Genomic DNA, 23,974 nt, shown 5'->3' with positions numbered 1-23,974 from the left:
GAGTAGGTAAGATGACCAACATAGCTGTTCCCAAGAAGGTTCTTTCAGAAAATAGAACATTTGGCCAAAGACCCAAAGTAAGTGACCAGGTAGCCACACGAGGAGCAATTCAACAGAAGGAGTAGTGGCCTCTAACACTCTAAACACGCTGAGGTTTTCTTGCTGGAAAAGTATGACCCAGATCACACATGCTTTGGAAAGACTGTGGATTTTGCTTCGCAGTGCTGAGTCAACGGTGGATCTTAACCAAATAAGAAGTACGATATCTATATGGGAAAACATCTGTCCTGTCGAGCAGAGATAGTCTCTGTATTATCTATTAGGCAAAGGGAATTGGTAAATATGATCAATTTAGTTAAGAGTGTTGGCGTGGAGATTCTATCCTGGATGTTCCAGACAGATTCAGAGTCATCTTAGAGTCCTTATTAGAGGAAGACTCAAAGAAGAATGTGACAAGGGACACAAAGGTTGACTGATGACACAGGGACCTAGGAATTCAAGCAGCCAGCCACTAGAGTTGTAAAAGAAAATGATGTGTCTTCTCCCCACAACCTCCAGAAAATGAAATGCTCTGTTGGTATGTTGATTTTAGCCCTCTGAAACTAATTTTAGACCTGGCCTCCAGAAGTATAAAAGAATCCATTTTTGTAGGTTTAAGTCATTGTATTATTGTAGCGTATTTATTACAGCAGTGACAGGAAGCTAATAAAGCTCCTATAGATTCCAACATAAAGATAGCAGGAAGGGAGATGAAAGAAACCAAAAGATCTGTAGGTATGTAACTTCATCAATCCCAACAATATTGACCTGTGTGGAATAATGGAGATGCACACTAAGGAAAGGAGATCTGCTCAGGGGTGTATTTTGGAAGTAGGGCTGATTGGGCTTGCCAGATCCCCTCAGCTCCTAAACCACTCTTTGCTGTGGCAGAGCAGGGAACCCTGGTTACTATTTGGCACATTGCAGCCATCAGTCTCAAATCAATCTTTGCCAGGTGGCTGATTTGACAAGTAGCTTACTTACCCACCAGAAACATCTAGCCACTTGAAAAACAGAGCTCATAGCCCAGAATCTCCCCCGCAAGTAGAAAAGCAAAATCAAGAATGGCAATTAGAACAAGTGTGGATGCCTTTCTGGATGAAAGAAAAAATAACAGTAATTCCAAGTGTATAGAACTTCTTTCTATGAAGTGAGAATAATATACTTTATAGTAGAAAAGAGGAAACATAATAATTTAATTGTGCAGTATTTCTCAGACCTCCCTGGGCACTGTGTTTCAGTCTTTGCTTTGTTCTAATGAGGGATCAACCTGGTTGACCATAATGTGACTTTTCTGGATGCAAGATTTCAGACTGTGGCCTCTGTCCACAGCCCTGTCACTGAGGTGTATAACTGTTTTTAAAATCCCAACTGAAATGTAGACGAGAAAACAGACCTGCAGGAAGTTAGGAATCCCAAGAGGGGACCAGCAGTGTTGCCAAACCATAATACAAACACTATCTACCCCAAACGACTATACCTAAGCCTCTTTAGGATCTCTCCTGCAGTATTTCCTGAGGTCCTCCATGTTCCCATCCCTGTAGTATCAATCAAACAATTCCATCAGCACTAGCAAGACACATGGGCTTTTTGGATTTGGGTTCCAAGTACTTTATTGAGGATTTCTGCATCTATGTTCATAAGAGAAGATTTCCTATAATTATCTTTCTTTGTGGTTTTCTTTATGTGATTTGGGTGTAAGGGTAACTGTGGCCTCATAAGAGGAATTGGGCAATGTTCCTTCTGTTTCTAATGCGTGGAATAATTTCAGAAGTATAGGACTTAATTCTTCCTTGAAAGTCTGGTAGAAGGGGGGAAGCAGGAAGGGGGTAACATTTGAAATATATATATTTCAAATATATACATGTATATACTTCAAATATATATGCAATGGAAGAAAGAGAGAGAAAGAGAAAGAGAGAGTGAAAGAGAAAGAAAGAAAGAAGGAAAGAGAGAGAGAGAAAGAAAGAGAGAGAGAAAGAGAAAGAGAGAGAGAAAGAGAAAGAAAGAAGGAAAGAAAGAAAGAGAGAGAGAAAGAAAGAGAGAGAGAAAGAGAAAGAAAGAAAGAAAGAGAGAGAGAAAGAAAGAAAGAAAGAAAGAAAGAAAGAAAGAAAGAAAGAAGGAAAGAAAGAAAGAGAGAGAGAGAGGGAAAGAAATCTGGTAGAAATTTGGTTAGGTGACTTAGTGAATGACTCTTGCTATTTCACTGGGGGTTACAGGTCAGTTCACATTGCTTATCTGATCTCAATTTAACTTAACTTAATGTGGTACCTATTGACAAAATTATCCATTTCTTTTACATTTTCCAGTTTGGTGGAGTGCAGATTTTTAAAGTTTGTCCTTATGATTCATTAAGATGACTATGCCAGCTTGCTTTCTGGGTCCATTTTCTTGGACTATTTTTCTCCAACCTTTTATTCTGAAATAATGTCTATCCTTGATATTGTATGTTTTCTAGATACAGCAGAAGAATGAACGCTGCTTTCATATACATTCTGTTAATCTGTAGAAGGGAATTAAGACATTGATAATGAATAGCAATAGCCAATGATTGTGATTTCATGCTACTTTGTTATTATTGGTGGTGGTAGTGGTGGTAGTGTGTGTGTGTGTGTGTGTGTGTGTGTGTGTGTGTGTGTGTGTGTGTGTGTGTGTGCATACTTTCCTTCTTTTGTTTTTGCTGGTCAGAGATTTATTTCTTGTATTTTCATGGTTCTAATTGAGCACTTTAGATTGGAGTTTTCCTTCTAATACCTTCTATAGGACAGGATTTGTAGATACTGCTTAAACTTTTATCATGGAATGTCTTCTTTTCTCTACCTATGGTGATTGAACATTTTGCTGGGTATAATATTCTGGTATGGCATCTGTGGTCTCTTAGAGTCTTAGAACAATCTGTCCAACCAAATTTGTCTCAATATGTTTGACTTACTGCTGTGTCCAGTTGTTCTATAAAAGCAAAAAAGTGTCTTGCCTCAGTACCATTTGCTTTTATGTATTCACTTAGGAAGCATCACAGAAGCCACATCTTCCTAGATATTGCAAGAAATGAGAGGGAATTATCCCTCATTCAAGAAGCTAACAACATAGACAAACAGAAAAGCCTGTGAGCAAAACATGATAACCCGTATTCCCAGAGTTTGCTTTGAAGAAATAAAGAATCTTCTTTAACTCAACACATTACATTTAGGCATAGTTGAACACAGCAAGGATGCAGAGGTTCTGAAGAAAAGAAAGGGTTCCCATCCTAGTGGGGCAAAATCATCTTTCTATCAGTAGAATGTTAAATAGAATGTTAACTTTAAGAGTGGGAATGACAATTAGTAGAATAGAATTGAAATTGGGTAGAGCTTGGATAAGAAAAGGCATCCAGGTCTCTGAGGAGAGACCTTCTCTCTAAACGATGGGACAGATAGTCAGGTGAATCCACAAGGTCTAGAGATATAATGATGCAGAAGGATGAGGAAACTGTGAAGGCCCACGGGGTGGCGATCTGGGGTCTCATGAGCAACATGATAGTTCAACGTCAATGAATGAGTAAAAATGGCAGAGGCTAAAGATGCACTTAAAAAGAAGCACCGTGAGTCTGAATCAATTAGCAGCGCTCAGGTGTATTCAGCTGGACATCACAAGATGATGTGACCTCAATGGAAATACCTTGTCCTGAAGCTCTAAAGAATTGAGCTCACCTTCCAAAAGTAAATGATTTGCCAGCTTCTTCCTGGCCACCCTTCCTTGGACTGTGTCCAAGTCCACCAAATGCTCGCTTACTTATTACCCCCTAAGTATAAGGAAAGTGCGCCCATGCTTTCCAATATCGCCATCTGTCCCAAGCAGAATGCTTACCATGCTGGGCTCCGATCTTAGTGGGGATAAGTACTAAATTGAAACAACACTACTAGCAGTATCCTTCACCCTCCTTTCAGACTTTAGGGAGAGGTGAAATTATCAGAAGCAGAATTAAGCCTGTTCACTCCTATAATGGGTGACAAATACCCTTGATAAGTAACACAACAGGAAGCCAGGTACTTATTTTACAAGAAACTTTCATGCTGGGCCCCGTGGGTGAAGCCTCCTTTCACAGTTCACCAGATGTTAACAAAGCATTTCCTCAGGACTGTGCACTGTCCAGGCTCCAAAATGGGCAGGGCAGTCTAACCCTACTCTGAAGAGCTTATGACCAGGTGAATCCACAAGGCCCAGATGAAACAGATTGCCTAACAAGAGGTTAAGAAGGCTGATGCTAGGTCAAGACTGAGATAAAAGCCTTGGGTCCCTGAGGACCTTATGCAACCTTTGCTCTCAGACAAGAGATGGGAATTAATGACATCTCTGGCCTTCAGGGTTAATGTGAATGTGACATTTACAGTTTCAGGCATTTATAAAATAAATCTCATTTCATGGAGACAGTGGTTGAGTAAATTTTGGTTCATATCCTGATTTTTCCATCTATTAGCTGCATTTCCTTGGTCAAATTATTTAACTTTGCTTGCCTGTTTCTTTGTTTATAGAATATAGTTAATGCGGTGCTCATAATGTATGACTTTTATAATGCTGTCAAAATCATTTAGGATTATTAAGATATTTCAGGAAGAGGCATCTGGGCCAAAGAGTTCATTTTTACTGAAGAAAAAGCTAAAGAATATATAGAAAGTATCTGCATTACTGTTTGTCAGTGGGCTACTAAGATTTCCTATGATAATGTCTGAGCTATGTAGGTAACTTCTTGAGATTAGACAAAAGAATTTGATAGAAATTCCCAGCCAGGAGTCTGGCCGTGACAGAACAACTGTTGTAAAGTTAGACAGGTGTCCTGACCCTTCTAATCTCCATGAGGCATTACTGTGAATCACAAGGTCTCCTATTCTGAGAAACCGTGAAATGGTTTTCTATCATTTATTAAAGACACTGAATCATCAGGCCTCTATAATTTTTTGAAGTATGAAGATTTCCCATAGGATTTTAGCACGTGTTCTTTTCTTCTGCGTGTTTATATTTATGTGTCTATATTTTGATAAGGAGTACTCTAATCTTAAAGCTTCTTACTTGAGAATAATAAACCTTTACTTCCAATTTGCTAATCTCCTTTGATGTCTCAGAGGGGGTTAAAAGAAGAATTTTTAATTATACAGTGATTATCAAGGGAGTACACAGGCCGAAACATAAAGGAATGATAAAAATGTTCTAGAAGAGATGATTAAATAATAAAAATGACTGATAATAGAGTTTAAGTATTCTTTCCAAAGAAAGTATATATATATATATATATATATATATATATATATATTCACTTTACAATGAATACATACTTTCATAGTAAAATATGTGGAAAACTATTAAAATTAATTGATAAAAATTTGATTTAAAAAATAATCTAAGTTTTGGGTCTCCATCTGCACCCAGAGCTGGGGCTGTCCCACAGCCCTCTGGACCCAAAACCTGTGCACAGAGAGCTGGTCTCCCAGGAGTGATCTCACTCCTAAGATCACAGGCTCACAGGCTCACGGGCCCACAGGAGGGACAAGCTCCAGTCAGAGATAGCGAGACCAACTAACACCAGAGATAACCAGATATCAAGAAGCAAGCACAAGAACCAAAGCAACAGAAACCAAGGCTACTTGGCACCATCAGAGCCCAGTTCTCCCACCACAGCAAAGTCCCAACACACCAGAAAAGCAAGTTTTGGATTTAAAATCAAATCTAATGATGATGATAGAAGACTTTAAGAAGGACAAAAATAACTTCCTTAAAGAAATAAAAGAGAACACAGGTAAATAGGTAGAAGCCCTTAAGGAGGAAACACAAAAATCCCTTAAATATTTACAGGAAAACACAATCAAACAGATGAAGGAATTTAACAAAACCATCCAAGATTTAAAAATGGAAATAAAAACAATAAAGAAATCACAAAAGGAGACAACCCTGGAGATAGAAAATCTAGAAAAGAGATCAGGAGTCATATACACAAGCATCACCAACAGAATAGAAGAGATAGAAAAGAGAATCTCAGGGATAGAAAATACCAGAGAAAATACTGACACAGTAGTCAACGAAAATGTAAAAAGCAAAAAGCTCCTAACCCAAATCATCCAGGAAATCCAGAACACAATGAGAAGACCAAACCTAAGAATAATAAGTATAGAAGAGAACAAAGATTTCCAACTTAAAGGGCCAGTAAATATCTTCGACAAAATTATAGAAGAAAACTTCCCTAACCTAAAGGAAGAGATGTCCAAGAACATATAAGAAGCATACAGAACTCCAAACAGATTGGACCAGAAAAGAAGTTCTTCCCTTCACATAATAGTCAAAACATCAAATGCACAAAACAAAGAAAGAATATTAAAAGCAGTAAGGAAAAAAAAGTCAAGTAACATATAAAGGCAGACCTATCAGAATTACACCAGACTTCTCAACAGAGACTATGAAAGTTAGAAGATCCAGGGTCATAAAGACTCTAAGAGAACACAAAAGCCAGCCCAGGCTACTATATCCAGCAGAACTCTCAATTAACATAGATGGAGAAACCAAGATATTCCACTACAAAATCAAATTTACACAATATATTTTCACAATTCCATCCCTACAAAGGAAAATATATGGAAAACTCCAACACAAGGAGGGAAACTACACCCTAGAAAAAGCAAGAAAGTAATCTTGCAACAAACCCAAAAGAAGATACCTACACAAAGACAACAAAAATGACAGAAACAACAATCACTGTTCCTTAATATCTCTTAACATCAATGGACTAAATTCCCCAATAACAAGACATAAACTAACAGACCCAGCATTTGGTTGCAGATAGGAAATGCACCTCGGTGACAGTCACTACCTAAAAGTAAAAGGTTGGAAAACAATGTTCCAAGCCAATGGTACCAAGAAACAAGCTGGAGTAGCCATTCTAATATCGAATAAAATCAATTTTGAACCAAAAGTTATCCAAAAAAAAGACACTTTATACTAGTTAAAGAAAAAAACCTACCAAGATGAACACTCAATTCTGAACATCTATGCTCCAAATGCAAGGTAACCTACTTTACTAAAGCTCAAAGCACACATTGCACAACACACAATAATAGTGGGAGACTTCAACACCCCACTCTCAGCAGTGGACAGATCATGGAAACAGAAACTAAACAGAGACACAGAGAAACTAACAGAAGTTATGAACCAAATGGACTTAACAGATATCTATAGAACATTTCTTCCTAAAACAAAAGAATATACCTTCTTCTCAGCACCTCATGGTACTTTCTCCTAAATTGACCATATAAACGGTCACACAGGCCTCAATAGATGCAAGGAAATTGAAATAATCCCATGCATCCTATCAGATCACCATGGACTAAGGCTCCTCTTCAATAACAACAAAAACAATAGAAAGTCTAAATACATACACATGAAAGCTGAACAATGCTCTACTCAATGACAACTTGGTCAAAGAAGAAATAAAGAAAGAAATAAAAGGCTTTTTGGAATTTAATGAAAATGAAGGTGCAACATACCCAAACTTATGGGATACAATGAAAGCAGTGCTAAGATGAAAACTCATAGCTCTGACTGCCTCTGAAAAGAAACTGGAGAGAGCATACATTAACAGCTTGACAACACACATGAAAAACACTAGAACAAAGAGAAGCAAATACACCCAAGAGGAGTAGAAGGCAGGAAATAATCAAATTCAGAGTATCCAAATTAACAAAATCAGAAATGAAAAAAGGGAGACATAACAACAGAATCTAAGGAAATTCAAAAAATCACCAGATCCTACTACAAAAGCCTAAACTCAATAAAACTGGAAAATGTGGATGAAATGGACAACTTTCTAGATAAATAACAGGCACCAAAGTTAAATCAGGACTAGAGAAACCATTTAAACAGTCCCATAACAACTAAGGAAATAGAAGCAGTCATTAAAAGTCTCCCAATCCAAAAAAGCCCAGGACCAGATGGGTTTAGTGCAGAATTCTATCATTCCTTCAAAAAAAAAAAAAAAAAACCCTAATACCAATACTCTTCAAACTATTCCACAAAACAGAATGAACACTGCCCAATTTGTACTTTGAAGCCACAATTGTGCTTATACCTAAACCACACAAAGACCCAACAAAGAAAGAGAAGTTCAGACCAATTTCAAACTTTATGAATGCTGAATGCTGATGCAAAAATACTCAATAAAATTCTCACAAACCAGATCCAAGAACACATCAAAATGATCATTCACCATAATCAAGTAGGCTTCATCCCAGGGATGCAGGGATGGGTCAATGTATGGAAATTCATCAATGTAATCCACTATATAAACAAACTCAAAGAAAAAAATCACATGATCATCTCATTAGGTGCTGAGAAAGCATTTGACAAAATTCAACACCCCTTCACGCTAAAAGTATTGGAAAGATCAGGAATTCAAGGCCCATACGTAAACATGGTAAAAGCAATATTCAGCAAACCAGTAGCCAACATCAAGCTAAATGGAGAGAAACTTGAAGCAATTCCCCTAAAATCAGGGACTAGATAAGGCTGCCCACTCTCTCCCTACCTACTCAATATAGTACTTGAAGTTCTAGTCAGAGCAATTAGACAACAAGAAGAGGTCAAAGGGATACAAATTGGAAAGGAATAAATCAAAATATCACTATTTGTGGGTGATATGATAGTATACTTAAGTGATCCCAAACGTTCCACCAGAGAACTACTAAGCCTTATAAACAACTTCAACAAAGTGGCTAGGTATAAAATTAACTCAAACAAATCAATACCCTTCCTCTACTCAAAGGATAAACAGGCTGAGAAAGAAATTAGGGAAACGATAACCTTCACAATAGCACAAATAATATAAAATACCTCGATGTGACTCTAACCAAGCAAGTGAAAGATCTGTCTGACAAGAATTTCAAGTCTCTGAAGAAAGAAATTGAAGATCTCAGAAAATGAAAAGATCTCCCATGCTCATGGATTGGCAGAATTAATATTGTAAAAATGGTCATTTTGCCAAGACCAATCTACAGATTCAATGCAATCCCCATCAAAATTCCACCTCAGTTCTTCAAGGAGTTAGAAAGAACAATTTGCAAATTCATTTGAATAATACCATCCCCCCACCTCCACCCCCACCCACCCCACCCCCGTCTAACGAAAACTACTCTCAACAAAAAGAACTTCTAGGGAATCACCATCTCTGACTTCCCTCAAGCTCTACTACAGAGCAACAGTGATGAAAACTGCATGGTATTGGTACAGAGACAGGCAGGTAGATCAATGGAATAAAATTGAAGACCCAAAAATGAACCCACACACCTATGTCACTTGATCTTTGACAAAGGAGCTAAAACTATCCAATGGAAAAAAGAACATTTTCAATAAATGGTGCTGGTTCAACTGGAGGTCAGCATGTAGAAGCATGCAAATTGACCCATTCTTATCTCCTTGTACAAAGCTCAAGTCCAAGTAGATCAAAGACCTCCACATAAAACCAGATACAGTGATACTAATAGAAGAGAAAGTGGGGAGGAGCCTTGAAGACATAGGCACAGGGGAAATTTTCCTGAACAGAATACCAATGGCTTATGCTGTAAGATCAAGAATCAACAAATGGGGCCTCAAAAACTACAAAGCTCTGTAAGGCAAAGGACACTGTGACAGGACAAAATGACAACCAACAGATTGTAAAAGATCTTTACCAATCCTACATCCAATAGAGGGCTAATATATAGAAGTTAGACTCCAGAGAATGAAATAATCCTATTTAAAATGGGGTACAGAACTAAACAAAGAATTCTCAGTTGAGGAATACCAAATGGAGAAGCACCTGAAGAAATGTTTAGCATCCTTAGTCATCAGGGAAATCCATATCAAAACTTCCCTGAGATTCCACCTCACACCAGTCAGAATGGCTAAGATCAAAACTCAGGTGACAGCAGATGCTGGTGAGGATGTGGAGAAATAGGAACACTCCTCCATTGTTGGTGGGATTGCAAGCTGGTACAACCATTCTGGAAATCAGTCTGGAGGATCCTCTGAAAACTGGACATAGTACTACCCGAGGACCCAGCTTTTCCACTCCTGGTCATACACCCAAAAGATGCTCCAACATATAACAAGGACACATGCTCCACTATGTCCATAGCAGCCTTACTTATCACAGGAAGAAGCTGGAAAGAACCCAGATGCCCTTCAACAGAGGAATGGATACTGAAAATGTGGTACATCTACACAATGGAATACTATTCAGCTATTAAAAACAATGGCTACATGAAATTCTTAGGCAAATGGATGGAACTAGAAAATATCATCCTGAGTGAGGTAGTCCAGTCACAAAAGAACACACATGATGTGCACTCACTAATTAGTGGCTATTAGCTCAAAAGCTCAGATTATCCAAGAAACAATTCACTGATCATACGAAGTTCAAGAAGAAGGAAGACCAAAATGTGGATGCTTCAGACCTTCTTAGAAGGGAAAACAAAATGTTCATGGTAGGAAATACAGGGACAAAGAGTGGAACAAGGACTAAAAAAAGGTCATCCAGAGACTGCCCCACCTGGGAATCCATCCCATATGCAGCCACCAAACCCAGTCACTATTGCTGATGTCAAGAAGTGCTTGCTGACAGGAGCCAGATATGATGTCTCCTGAGAGGCTCTGCTAGAGCCTGACACATACAAAGGAGGATGCTCACTGTTAAACACTGAACTGGGCACAGGGTTCCCAATGGAGGAGTTAAAGGACTGAAGGAGCTCAAGGGGTTTGCAACCCCATAGGAAGAACAACAATATCAACCAATCAGACCCTATCAGAGCTCCCAGGGACTAAACGGACAATCAATGAGTACACATGGAGGGACCCATGGCTCCAGCCATTTTTGTAGCAGAGGATGGCATGGTCTGGCATCAATAGAAGGAGAAGCCCTTGGTCTTGTGAAGGCTCATTTCCCCAGTGTAGGGGAATGCCTGGACGTTGAGGTGGGCGTGGTTGGGTGGGAGTGAGAGCACCCACATAGAAGTAGGGGGAGGGGGAGGGGTTTTAGGAGAGGGGAGAGAGGGGATAACATTTGAAATGTAAATATATAATATATCCAAGAAAAATAAAATTTAATACAATATTAATAAAATGATGAAAGCCTGGGGGTGGTGGCACATGCCTTGAATTTCAGCACTTAATAGGCAGAGTTAGGGGTATCTGAGCTTGAGAACAACCTGATGTACACAGCAAGCTCCAGGACAGCCAGGCCCAAACAGAAAAACCCTGTCTCAAGAAATAAATTAATATTAATATTACTACTACTAATAATAATAAATGAAATGGAGCTACGGGAGCAGAGACTCATTATTGGTGAGTCAGAGCTTCAGCTTATGAGGATGAAGAGAGAGATCTTAAGAATGATGGTGTTTAGTTCACTGGAAATGTTTAAAGTCTTAGGTTCTATATAGTAAGTATTTTACCACGGTTCTTAATAAACAAAAAGTTTAAATACAGTTCCTCGCCTGGTCTAGTTCAACAAAGCTCTCATAATATTTCTGTCAATTATGTCTAGACCTGGTGAAAAGGGAGTATCAGGATGACCTGAGTTGAATTTTCTTCCTACTGAGGATTCTTTCAACCCCATGCCTACAGACAAGACCTTAGTCTTCATTTTCCTCACACACAAAATATGGACAGTCTTTTACGAAGTCAGAGAATTAAGCAGGACCATGTAGAAATGGCTGACAATCAACAGTTCACACTAAGGCAATTTCTTATTATTAGCACCATCGGCATCATGCTTCCCACTAAAATGTCATCATGGAAAAAAAAAAAAAAAAACAGTGCACAGCGGAATCCCAGTGCACAATAAGAGCCGCGGGCCATGTTGTTTTGAAAGAAGATCCATGTACACTCAGCGCCGAGTTAGTTGTGCGACATGGGCACGCTTCCTGAGAAGGCGGAGACTGCTAGAGGCTTCCAGGGCAAGATTTCAGGAAGAAAGGAAAAGATTTTGAGCAGGACCCTGAAGGATGGTTGCGATGGCGGGAATAATGAAGAGGGAAGGCGAAGGAAAGGTGACGGGGAACTCAAATAGACCCCAGAGAAGAACATGTGACCCTGTGACAATCCGCACTGTTCTGTTAATGACACTCATGAAAAGGACGCTTGAGAGCCTAGAGGAAAGTGCTCGTTTCTGATGTTCTCATAAGTGTATCACTGAGTTCATGAATACATGGACAGAACAGAGTGGGTTTTGGGGTGTAGCTTCATTGTTAGGGAGCACAAAGAAGTCTGTGGAACTAATTGCAAGCACAGAAGAGAAAGAGAAAGAAAAAGGAAGGAAGGGAAGGGGAGGGGGAAGGGGAAAGAAGGGGGAAGGGGGGAAGAAAAGGGGTAAGAAGGGGGAAGGGAAGGGGGAGGGGAAGGGAGAGGGGAAGGGGGAGGGGAAGGGGGACGAGGAGGGGAGGAAGGAAGGAAGGAAGGAAGGAAGGGAGGGAGGGAGGGAGGGAGGGAGGGAGGGAGGGAGGGAGGGAGGGAGGGAGAAAAATTGAAAAGACTAATTTCTTCTTTGTAGGAGGTCAGTATTTCTTCTTTAGTATTCAATTAACTGGTTGAAACTCTTCCAAATTACAGAGCTAAGCTGCTTAACTCAAATTCTCTTGACTCAAACATTAATCACGTCTGGACACCTTCCCACAACACTTAGGATTGTTTGACCAAACAATTACTACAAAGTTAACAAAGGAAAGGAATCATCACACTAAATAACTCAAACAGGAAATTTAATACAAAGAACTATTGCCTAAGGACATGGGAGAGTAACTACAAATGTAAACAGGTGTCTTTGGGCTTTCTTCAATAAATTATTATATTTTTTTTTTACTCACTTTCCATCCAGATCAAATCCCACCTCTCTCCTCTCCTCCCAATCCAGCCCTTACAAGTCCTTCCCCGATAACCACCTCCCCTTCTCTTCAGACACTTCACAAGTAGGGGATAGAATCCTGACGTTTGGCTGTGGGCCTCTCTGTCTTTTCCATCAGCTGCTGGATGAAGCCTCTCAGGGAACAGTTATGCTGGGCTCCTGTCGGCAAGCATAGCAGAGTGTCACTAACAGTGTCAGGGATTGAATCTCCCTCATGGACTAGGTCTGAATTGGGTCAGTCATTTGTTCCCTTAGTCTAGGCTCCATTTTTATTCCTGTGCATCTTGTATGCAGGACAAATTTGGGTTGGAGGTTTTGTGGCTCATTTGGTGTCCCCACTCCTTCTACTGGAAGTCCTGTCTGGCTATAGGAGGTGGCCATTTCAGGATCTATATCCCCCTGTTGGTAGAAATCACAGCTAGGGCCAGCCCAGAGACTCCCCTAAGCCTCCCCTGTCTTAGGCCTCCAGCTGAACCAGAGATGCCCCTACCCATTTCCATTCTCACCATCTGCTGCCCCCTCTTCCCACACCTGATCCCTTCTGCCACCCATTTCCTTCCCTCCATCCACCTAGGATGACTATTGTTTCCCCTTATGAGGAAGATTCACACATCCTCCCTTGAGCCCTCCTTATTACCCAGTTTCTTTGTGTTTGTGGAGTATAGCCTGGTCATCCTGCACTTTATGGCTAAGGTTCACGTATAAGTGACTGCATACCACCCTGTCTTTCTGGGTCTGGGTTACCTCATTTAGTATGATATTCGCAAGTCCCATCCATTTGCCTGCAGATTTCATGATGCCTTTGTTTTTACTGGCTGAGTAGTATTCCATTGTGTAGATGTATCACATGCCTTTATCCATTGTTCAGTTGAGGGACATCCAGGTTGTTTCTAGTCTCTGGCTATTATCAATAAAGCTGCTCTGAGCATAGTTGAACAAGTGCCCTTGTGGAATGGTAAAGCATCTTTTGGGTATGTGCCCAGGAGCAGTATAGCTGTTTCCTGAGGTAGAACTATTTCTAATTTTCTGGGAAACTGACAAACCAATTTCCAAAGTAGTTATACAAGTTTGTCCTCTCACCAGCAATGGAGGCGTGTTCTCCTTGCTCCTCTCAATAGCAGGTGCTATCACTTGAGTTTTTGATCCTAGCTGTGCTGGTACGACGGAATCTCAGAGTCATTCTGACTTCCCTGATGACTAAGGACACTGAACATTTCTTTTAAGTGCTTCTCAGCCATTTGAGGTTCCTCTTTTGACAAGTCTCTGCTTAGGTCTGTACCTCATTTTTCAATTGGTTTGTTGATGTCTAATTTCTTCAGTTCTTTATATCTTTTGGACATTAGTCCTCTGTCAGGTTGAAGAACTTTCCCCATTACTGTAGAATGCCGTTTTGTCCTATTGATGGTGTCCTTAGCCTTGGAAAAGCTTTTCAGTTTCATCAAATTCTATTTATTAATTTTTGATCTTTTTTTTCTTTTTTTTTTTTTCGGAGCTGGGGACCGAACCCAGGGCCTTGCGCTTCCTAGGTAAGCGCTCTACCACTGAGCTAAATCCCCAGCCCCTTAATTTTTGATCTTAATGCCTGATTCTTCAGAAATTTGTCTCCTGTGCCAGTATATTCAAGGCTATTCCCCACATTCTCTTCCACTTTATGTAGTGTATCTAGTTTTATGTTGAGGTCTTTGATCTACTTGAACTTGAGCGCTGTGCAGGGGGATAGATATGGGTCTATTTGCATTCTTCTACATGCAAACATCCAGTTACCTCAGCACCATTTATTGAAGATGATTTCCATTTTCCATTGTATGGTTTTGGCTTCTTTGTCAAATATCAAGTGCCCACGGGTGTGTGGGTTTATTTCTGGGTTCTTTGCTTTCATTCCATTGATCAACCCCATCCTAAAAGGTATCTTAAGACAGAAGAAAAAAAGTACTCAAAGCAAAGACACATTTGGAAGGGGGTGTTCAGAAATCACTAAAAACATTTGTTTTGGCTCAGTGTAGCTAGGGTGCTCAGCCAAAACCAATCCACCATCTCTGGGGCAACAGATTCAAAACAAAAAACAAAATAACAGTGCTCAGGTGAACCAAGGCTGCTATGCAGGTATGCAGCACATCCAGGGGGTAAAGGGAAGCAGGTGACTGATGCAGGCAGGAAGCCAAGAGAACAGGAGCTCTGCATCAGGGCGGCCATCAGAACTTTCAAAGTATCAGAAAGCCATGGCTGATGCTTCAACCCAGGAGAACATCCAGGAGAGTAGAGCATGTGGATTGTGGGATTCTATCAGATTTGGCAGCTGGCGAAACTTTCTTCTTCAGGAGTCCAGGGTACTTTCGAGTAATTCTTATGGGAGCGAAAGCAGATTCTCCAATGTCCAACTTCAAGTCATACAAGAAAAGAACACAGAGCAAAAATCTAGACTCGCACACAGGTTTGAATCATCTGGGAATCACCACCATGCCACTTTTTCCACAGTTAAGAGTCGGGGAAAAGCCCTGGGCAAGCTGCATTTAACACTAGAGAATGTCTCAAGGCCACAGAGCAGGAAAAGACAGCATTACTTGGGCTCTTTCAAACATCCACAAGACTCAGAAGGTTTGCATACTAAACAGTCAAAAAGCCGACACAGAGAAGCTAACTTCTCATACATAACTGGTTGATTTCTGTGTCCAGAACCCTGGAACGTAGCGTCAGAGCCTTTTAGGTTGTGACTGGTAGCCCACACTTTGAAAGGCAGAGGATTCAGGACTAAGCTCTGGATGAACCAAATGTCTGGAGCAAAGTTACTGTCAGGGAGAAATGATGGGACTGGGGCGGAGGCTTCAAAAGCAAAGCAGAATTTTCCTTTCACGCTATCAATTCACTTTGCAGAAAGCAAATAAATAAATAAATAAATAAATAAATAAATAAATAAATAAAAATAAAAATTCTAAAAAGAGGGGGCAGAGAGGCATGTTTCCTATGCTCAAAGAGGCGGGGTAACCCATCATGTCTGTAGATAAACATCGGAACCCACTGCAAACTAGAACAGGGCTAAGACATTTCTTTCCCACCAAGGGCACAATGCTTAACCGATGATTACAGGGAATGAAAACACTAACCTTGGGGGGGAAAAAATCCAGCAATCAGAGAACGAGGCCAGAAAGGAGAGCAGGAAGAATTGGCACGAGTAAGAGAGTACTTGCAGCTCAGCGGCAGAGCGCTTGCCTAGCGTTTGCAAGACAAGCTCCCAAATTGTGAAAAATACAATGAATGAAAAAAAGAATGAATGAATGAATAAATAAACAAATAAATAAGTGAGGTGCCTAATCAGAAATTGGTCTAACACTAACATCCAGGCAGGACTTGAGTGCCCAATGTAACAGCTAGCAGATGATACAGGAGTCACAGACCGGCGGAGGAATGGATGGGGAAAGAAACATCAGTGCTCAGGTTGTCAATCCAGGCTTGGGAGAGACAGGGCTTGGCAAAGTTCCAGAAGTTACCTCCCAGGAGCGGCTCAGCAGTAATGGCCTGGTTCTCTGTAGTGGAATCAACCTCTGACTGGGGGTGGCAGGAGTTTCTTAGCACAAATATTTATATATCATGTTTGAAATGCCAGGCATCATCTTAAAAACTTTGCACAAGTGTCAACTCTTACAATGATCCCATTTTGCAGATAAGAAATTGAGGCATGGGGTAAGGACGAAGTCAATAGCAAGTCATTGGAGGGACACAGAGAGGAGTGTCGTGAGGCTCAGAGTCCATTGCTCTGACTGTAGAGCCTTTCTACAAAGAAACAGTATGACAGTCCTCCCTTTAACTACAGTTTTACTTTCCGTTACCTACAGTCAATTGTGTTTCAAAAAACCCTAAGTGGAAAATTCCAGTAATAAATAATTCATGTTGTACAGCGTGCCTTTCTGAGTAATGTGGTATCTTATCATCCAACTGCATCCCACTCTGGACATAAATCATGCGTTTTGGCAGTGTGTCCACACTCTATGTATTACCACCTGTAAGTCAATGATCAGATCCGCTGTCGTAGTGTCCTGGTTGTCGTGTTCTTCATGTAGGGAAGTATTGATGTAAATGACTAACACAAAACTCAGAAGGATCAACATAGTCTAGTATTCGGTGGCCACACTCCACATACAAGGCTTGTAAAATGCTTACGGTCAGGGTTCTGCACTCACTGCTTCAGGCATCCACTGAAGTCCTTGGAATGTCTCCTCTGAGGAAAAGCAAGCACTCTTGTGCACAGAGGAAAGGCAAGCACTCTTGTGCATTGCATTTAGACACGACCCTTTAAGGCGAGCATTTCATCTAAGTGCTTTTGCTGCAGATGCCTATGTGGCTGTACCCATAGCTTTCAGGCTGTTAAACCCACTGCACTGTTTCATAGACGTTTTTATTTTTATTTTTTTCAATAGTGGGTGTTGAGACAGAGCCTTGCTACACACACACCTCAGGCTTTCCTTCTACTCCCTATATAGTCTAGACTTGCCTCAAACTTTTGCTAATCTTGTCTTCATGCCCTGCCATATGCCACCATACCCAGTTCTTCATTATTTTTTTTTTGTAATGGTAAGTATTGTATGGTACTAGTTATCCTCTTTGGGCAATTTAGGAACCAAGAAGAAATGCTAACAAATGAGCGATTCAGTCGAGAACATAAATTTCTCTTCAAAGCTGTAGAACTTGGGTAGCCCCAACTCAAATACTATTGGCAAATCTCCCTTTGGCTAACTTTCCAGAAGGAAAAAGAAAACCTGTTTGTCTGGGCATAGCATCAGGATTTGTCCAATGACAAACTACTTTAGCTGCAAGGGCTCCCAGGGCCTCCCGGAGTCTGGGGTCTTACTGCTGCCAGGAAACAACATGGTGCAGTCAGCCGGTATTTATCACACTGAAAACCCGATTCCCAACTCAAGACAAACTTCAGAAAGAAAGCACAAAACTCTCCATTGGAGCCAGTGGCCTCTGTTGACATCACATCTGCAGCCAGGGATTTGTGTAAAATCAGAGAAAGCCATAGCTCTGGGGAAAGGTGAACAACCTTATGGTGGTGCTTCTGTTGAAAAGGTGAGTGGCTGCCAATTTAGAGGAGGTCAGTTGGCCTTCATGGGTTTTTGTTTGGTTTGGTTTGGTCTTATTCCCCGCCACTCAATCAAAATAAGAACAAAAGTCACGAAGCTTCAACTGGGAAGCTCATTGCTTGTAAACAAGGGTGTGATTTTTCATGCCTATTTAACTTTGTGATTTCTGACATTTCTATTGGGTCTTGCCTACCTGGAGACGAAAGATGAAACCACAAGCAAACAAACAAACAAATAAGTACAGAAAGAAAGAAAGAAAGAAAGAAAGAAAGAAAGAAAGAAAGAAAGAAAGAGAGAGAGAGAGAAAGGAAAGAAAGGTAGAAAGGTAGGAAGAAAGAAAGAGAGAGAGAGAGAGAAAGAAAGAGAGAGAAAGGAAGGAAGGAAGGAAGGAAGGAAGGAAGGAAGGAAGGAAGGAAGGAAGGAAGAAATGCATAGCTACATAAATAATGTCAAATAATGCAGGGAGGAGCTTGTAGTTCCTCAAGAGTCAGGACTTCGTTTGTCCAGGACACAATGATGACAACAGGCACAGCATTGAAATCTTTCCTCCTCCCCGCTCCCCCTTCTTTCTCACCACACCCTTTGCTGCTGTCCTGAGCCAAGACTGGTTGATCATATGCATCTTCTCAAGGCCATCAAGGAGGGTGATTTTAGTTGTGGGCCGGGACCAGGCGCTCCAAAGTTCCACCTAGGGACAAAGACTGCTCAGTGTCATTAACAAAGCTCTGAAGGTCAGCTTTGCACCAACGCTCCAGTTTCCTATCCTCTCAGCTGTCTACTTCATTCACCCTTTCATAAGATGTTTCCCTTTAAGACCAGCTTCCTTCCTGTCTAGATCTATTTCTTGTTTCCTTCACTAGGAATGATCTTTTTCTCATGGTTAAAGATGCTTTTCCCTGCCTACTTACGAGTCTTTGGATTTTCAGGGTTGTACCTCCAGAAAAAAATAATACACACTGTATCTTCATCTTTGTTTTGGGGTTTGGTTTGTTTGTTGTAATTGTTGTTGTTGTTTTTGAAGACTTGGAGAGCTGGCGATAACAATTTTTTTTCATGTTCAAACTGAAGTTTTGACCAAAACAAAAAATTCAAAGGCATCTGTAGGTAGGTTGATTTTTAGCAGGGAACCTCACAAACACACAAATGCCCTTGTCTTCATTCTTCTGCATTAAAAAAATATATAAAATAAAATAAAATCTATTTTAGCAGTTTGTTCCCTCTAAGTTGGGTTTTGTCCTCATTATTGCTTGGTGTTTCTCTTTTCTTGACAGTCTGACCTTTGGAATTCATTCTGTAAAAAATATTATTTCCATGAGAGAAAACGCCAACATTATCCAAGGACCTCCGGCACAAACAGCCTGGGTTGCTTTATTCTCAGTCTATAGCCTTCGGACATCACTAAACAATTCCTATTTAAATCCCCTCGGCATCTGTGCTATTTTAATCAATCCTGCATACAGGCAGCAGCTGAACCTGTGAACCGGGAACAGAGAGAGAGCTGCCAGCAGATTTCTGTGCCCTGGACAAAAGAATAGAAAGTTGTGGCGAATGTAGCCTTGGAGACATTTTCATTGCTCCATCCGAGTTAAGAGGGACTTCTGGCAGAGCAGTGAGGAAGGGATCAGATCACACAGAATCAACTTAACAGTCACTGCCAAGCTAAAAGACCGAATCCTACTTAAGAAAGTCAGTTTTAAAGCTTGACAATAAGATACAAGCTAGATTTTAGTTCTTCTTTTTCTAGAGATAAGTTTTGACTGGTGGGAGTGGTGCCGACACAGCAGCCTTACAGTTAGAGTAAGCGGAGTCTCCTTTTCAACATCTGGATCTCACCAAGAGAGGGACTTAAATGCTCTTGCACCAGTGAGATCAAGGTAGAACGCCAGGAGCAGAAAGCTCAGCTGTAAGAGAACACACTCCTGCTGCAGTGCCCTAGGACCAAAGTGTCACTGCAGCTGCTGTCAGGGACACAGAAGGCTCACCAATGGGAGACATGAGACAGCAGCTAAGATCAGTAAAAATGCCAACAAGGCCATGATGCATAGCATGTAAGAGAAAGTAGCCATTAAGTTGTTCGTTCGTCTCATGCACATGTGACTTGTGTGAGCAGGGAAGACCTCTTCAATGACTAGAGGCTCTCATCCTGGTTGTATAGTGGGCCACAAGTAAACTTTGTCAAATTCTCCTACATCAAAGGGCATGGAAGGACCCTGACATTTCCTGAGTAATCAAGCAACACTGACACTAAGGCCAGATTCTCCCTGTCTGTACACTAGGTCCACGCAAGGCAGACCCAGTGCTTTCAGCAAATGAGCACCGAAGGTCCTCAAGGTTTCATTTCCATTTCTAATTCAACTTTAAAATGTTCCTGGAATTGTAACTAAGTAACCAAAACGTTGAATAACGCATGCGTTGAATATTGATTCCAAAAGCCGACAGTCCCCATATCCCAGTGATCCCAGAAGGCAGACGTTTGAAAGATGCAGCATGGAAAGCCACTGCTGGAATCACATTCTCCTTCTATGCCATTCATTCCTGTGATGCTGAGGCATCTGACTGAATCTAGTAGTCTTCCTCTAGAAAGCTGGCGTGACGATCAGAGCACAGTCCTTGAGAACGCTGCAGAAGTGTGAGGTAATACTTGTAGTTGGAGAATATCCTTGCATGTATTCACCTATATACCAAAGGCACGTATATAAATATGCACAGAAGTGCTACCCAAAATAGCCCCACACCAGAAGAAAAAAAAATCTGTCAACTTAGTCATGGAGAAACAAAATGTGGCATCTCCTACAATAGAAAGCCATCTAGTCTTTAAAAAGAATGAAGTGCTAATTCCTGCTGCAAGCTAGACACTTTGAGACATCACACTAAGGGGGAAAATCACAAGTTATACAGTTCCACTGATACTGAAAACCCAAGAATGGTGCATGCATAATGGCCAAAAGATGTCTGTTTATCTGTGGCTTGGGAAATGGTAGCAACTGAAAATAGGCTCCAAGGAAATGTAGAGGTTAATGGGAGTATTCTGAAACTAGGGGACAACGGTGGTTTCCTCTCTCCATAAGTTTACTCAAGGGTAATGTCCATATATGTAACTATACAGTGATGAAGTCATGCTGGGTAAGCTGCATCTCCATGCAGAGGTGGTAAAACAGAGAGGAATAAGGATGGTAAGATTTTGAGAAAGAACTATAAAGTAAAGAAGAACAATTTACTTGTAAAGTTATTCTGCTTTTACATTAATATCACAGTATGTTAAAATGTCCTTTATAGAAAAAACATTCCTTAGTGTTTTTGTAGTACTGTTTTCTGATGTATTATAGAGAAGGTAAAGATAACTGTTTGATGAGCGTTTGTCCACTCATGGATGGATGGGAACAATTTAGCAGGGCGCCTGACACTCAGTAAGCATGGAACCCACAGTATAGGTGCTCTCCAGATGTGTCACATCATGACCAGGTACATTTGCGTGATACAGGGTTCTTTTGATGTCCTGTTTTCGTGACAGGAAAGCTGGCATTAATAATACTTTCCCAAATGGGCATAAATAAAGCTCGTATTAGGAACGGCTATTCATGTCCCCTGAAAGGCTCCAGAGCTTGACCAATAGAGATGCAGATGCACGCAGCCTGACATCACCAGCGACTCCAATGGGGGCAAGGACTGAAATAGCTGAAGGGGTTTGTAACCCTAAGAAGAACAACATCAACCAACCAGACCCTCCCAAAGCTCTCAAGGACTAAACGACCAACCAAAGGGTACACATGAAAGGACCCATGGCTCCAGCTGCATATATAGCAGCGGATGGCCTTGTCTGACATCAATGGAAGGGGAGCTCCTTGGTCCTGTGGAGGCTCGATGACCCAGCATAGGGGAATGCTAGTGGCTAAGGCAGGCAGGAATGGCTGGGCAGGTGAAGGAGCACCCTCATAGAAGTAGGGGGTGGGGGGGGATGGGGAGTTTGTGGAGGGGATATTGGGAAGGGGAATAACATTTAAAATGTAAATAAATAAAATAACCAATAAAATTCAAAAAAGCATGACCATTCAAAAGGTGTTTAAAAATTACATACAGATAATTTAAAATACTTCGCCGTATATTGAGTGTGTCTTACTTTCTTTTCACGTTAAAGGAAAAATAATCAATTTAAAATAACCATTGTGGAATTCCCTTCTTTTTCATTTTCTCTGTTAACTGATCACCTTCTTTATAAACTACAGGATGAAGGGAAGTGGCCGCCTGTAGACGTAATAAAATTAGAAGGAGCAGAAGTTGATATCGACAACAGCTTGGGAAAACCATTTGTGTTTAACTGCATGCCTCAGTCCGGAAGTAGAACATTCTGCCTCTGCGCGACTTCAAACCAGGAGATGAAGAGGTGATTCAGTTATCTCAGGCCTCTCTGCTTTTACTTCTAGAGGGGGAATGTTTCCTAAAGAGTGGACTTGCACACTCTCGGAGGCAGAAATAAGAAAAAGGACAAAAAAAGTGGTAGTGTATGTTGCATTAAGTCCAGTAAGCTTGGGATGTCGTTACTTCTTCTTTTTATCCCAATCAGAATTTCCAGAGACTATAAGCATACTCTATTAACGTGACTGCTGCAACTCTCCTTCCTTTCTTTAAAGAGAGGAAAGCTCAGTAAAGCCACGGCTCCATAACTGTGCATACCTCTCATTTCTAGCAAACTGCCAGATCTGTCTTGTAAGACAGATCGTTACTGGCATAAAATGATAAAGCAAGGTATGGAACAGTACACGATAGTGAGATGAGCTAAACAAAGCATGAAGAAGATGAAATGAATAGGACTTTGGGTGGGGAAGTCTGTTGACAATGTGTAAGCAACATACTCCACAAATAGAGAGAGTTCCTGCGGTCCACGAAGATAACAGTGGGTTCTGACCATTAGATACGCACTGGCCATGTCTCCCTGAGGAAATGGAGCTCACCGGATGTTTCAGTGAGCCAAATGAGAGCTATAATGAAGGAACTGACCAGCTCGAGTGAGGGGTGGGACGGCCTGCAGAGCAGAAAGTCAGTAGAGAAGACAGTGTGCCAACATGGCTAAACTAAATGAACGCTTCCTTCTCCCAGCTTTAACCTTAAAGAGAGTACTAGGTCAGAAACATCTTGGGCAGAAAGTATCTTGTCCCTACTTGTGGAATATTGTATATTTAAATAAACATACAGTAAAGGACTACCAGGGTAGTCTGATATGAACAGCTTTTATTTATATCCGACATGCCTAGGGTGCATTTTAATATTCCTGTGGGTTGTTTTTATAATGAAGAGCCCATCTTTGGCCTCAAAAGTATATAAATGGAAAGGTAGAGAGATTTGAAGAGCCAAAAGATCAGGGAGTTTATTATTTAACTGTGTCTCCTTAGCAACGTCAGAAGACACACTTATGAAGTCTCACCAACCTGGCTGCCCACATGTGAGCTGAACAAAGATGACATGAATAGACACACTAGAGGAGGGGTGGCAAGGCCCCAAAGGCCTCAGCCCTGCACAAACACTGTGGGCAGCTAAAAATACTGAGACACGGTCTTCCCCAGAGAACACCAGTGCCAGGCAGTAAGCACTGAAAACACACATACATGCTACATCGTATGGACTGAACAGGTTACATTTGAGAACATACATATATATGTATGAATATGTGTATATATATGTATGCACGTATATGTGCATACACACACACACACACACACACACACACACACACATATATATATATATATATATATATATATGCATACATTAACAATTGGTGGTAAAAAGAGGCCATGAATTTGAAAGAGAGCAGGGAGTGGTTTGGAGAGAGAAAAGGGAAGGGAGATACGTTATAATTATAATCTCAAAAGGAAAAAAGTAAGTAAACAAAACTCAATACCAAGTTGGAACTAACATGGCAGTGCGTTTGTTCATCTGAATGCCGAATGAATGTTGAGAAGAATCT

General features: G+C 40.8%; 1 protein-coding gene across 1 annotated transcript in view; it reads left to right on the top strand.

Annotated features, from left to right (window-relative positions):
• Pdzph1 (PDZ and pleckstrin homology domains 1) overlaps window positions 1-23,974 on the top strand; it is a 138,182-nt gene that overhangs the window by 96,274 nt on the left and 17,934 nt on the right. The window contains 1 exon segment of the mRNA NM_001402237.1: window positions 22,236-22,393. Within this exon segment, the coding sequence (NP_001389166.1) occupies window positions 22,236-22,393 (158 nt within the window).

This window comes from Rattus norvegicus, chromosome 9 (genome assembly GCF_036323735.1).
Source record: "Rattus norvegicus strain BN/NHsdMcwi chromosome 9, GRCr8, whole genome shotgun sequence".
Taxonomy (NCBI): domain Eukaryota; kingdom Metazoa; phylum Chordata; class Mammalia; order Rodentia; family Muridae; genus Rattus; species Rattus norvegicus.
The sequence above is the reverse complement of the archived record's forward strand: the minus strand, read 5'-3'. Positions and strand labels throughout refer to the sequence as shown.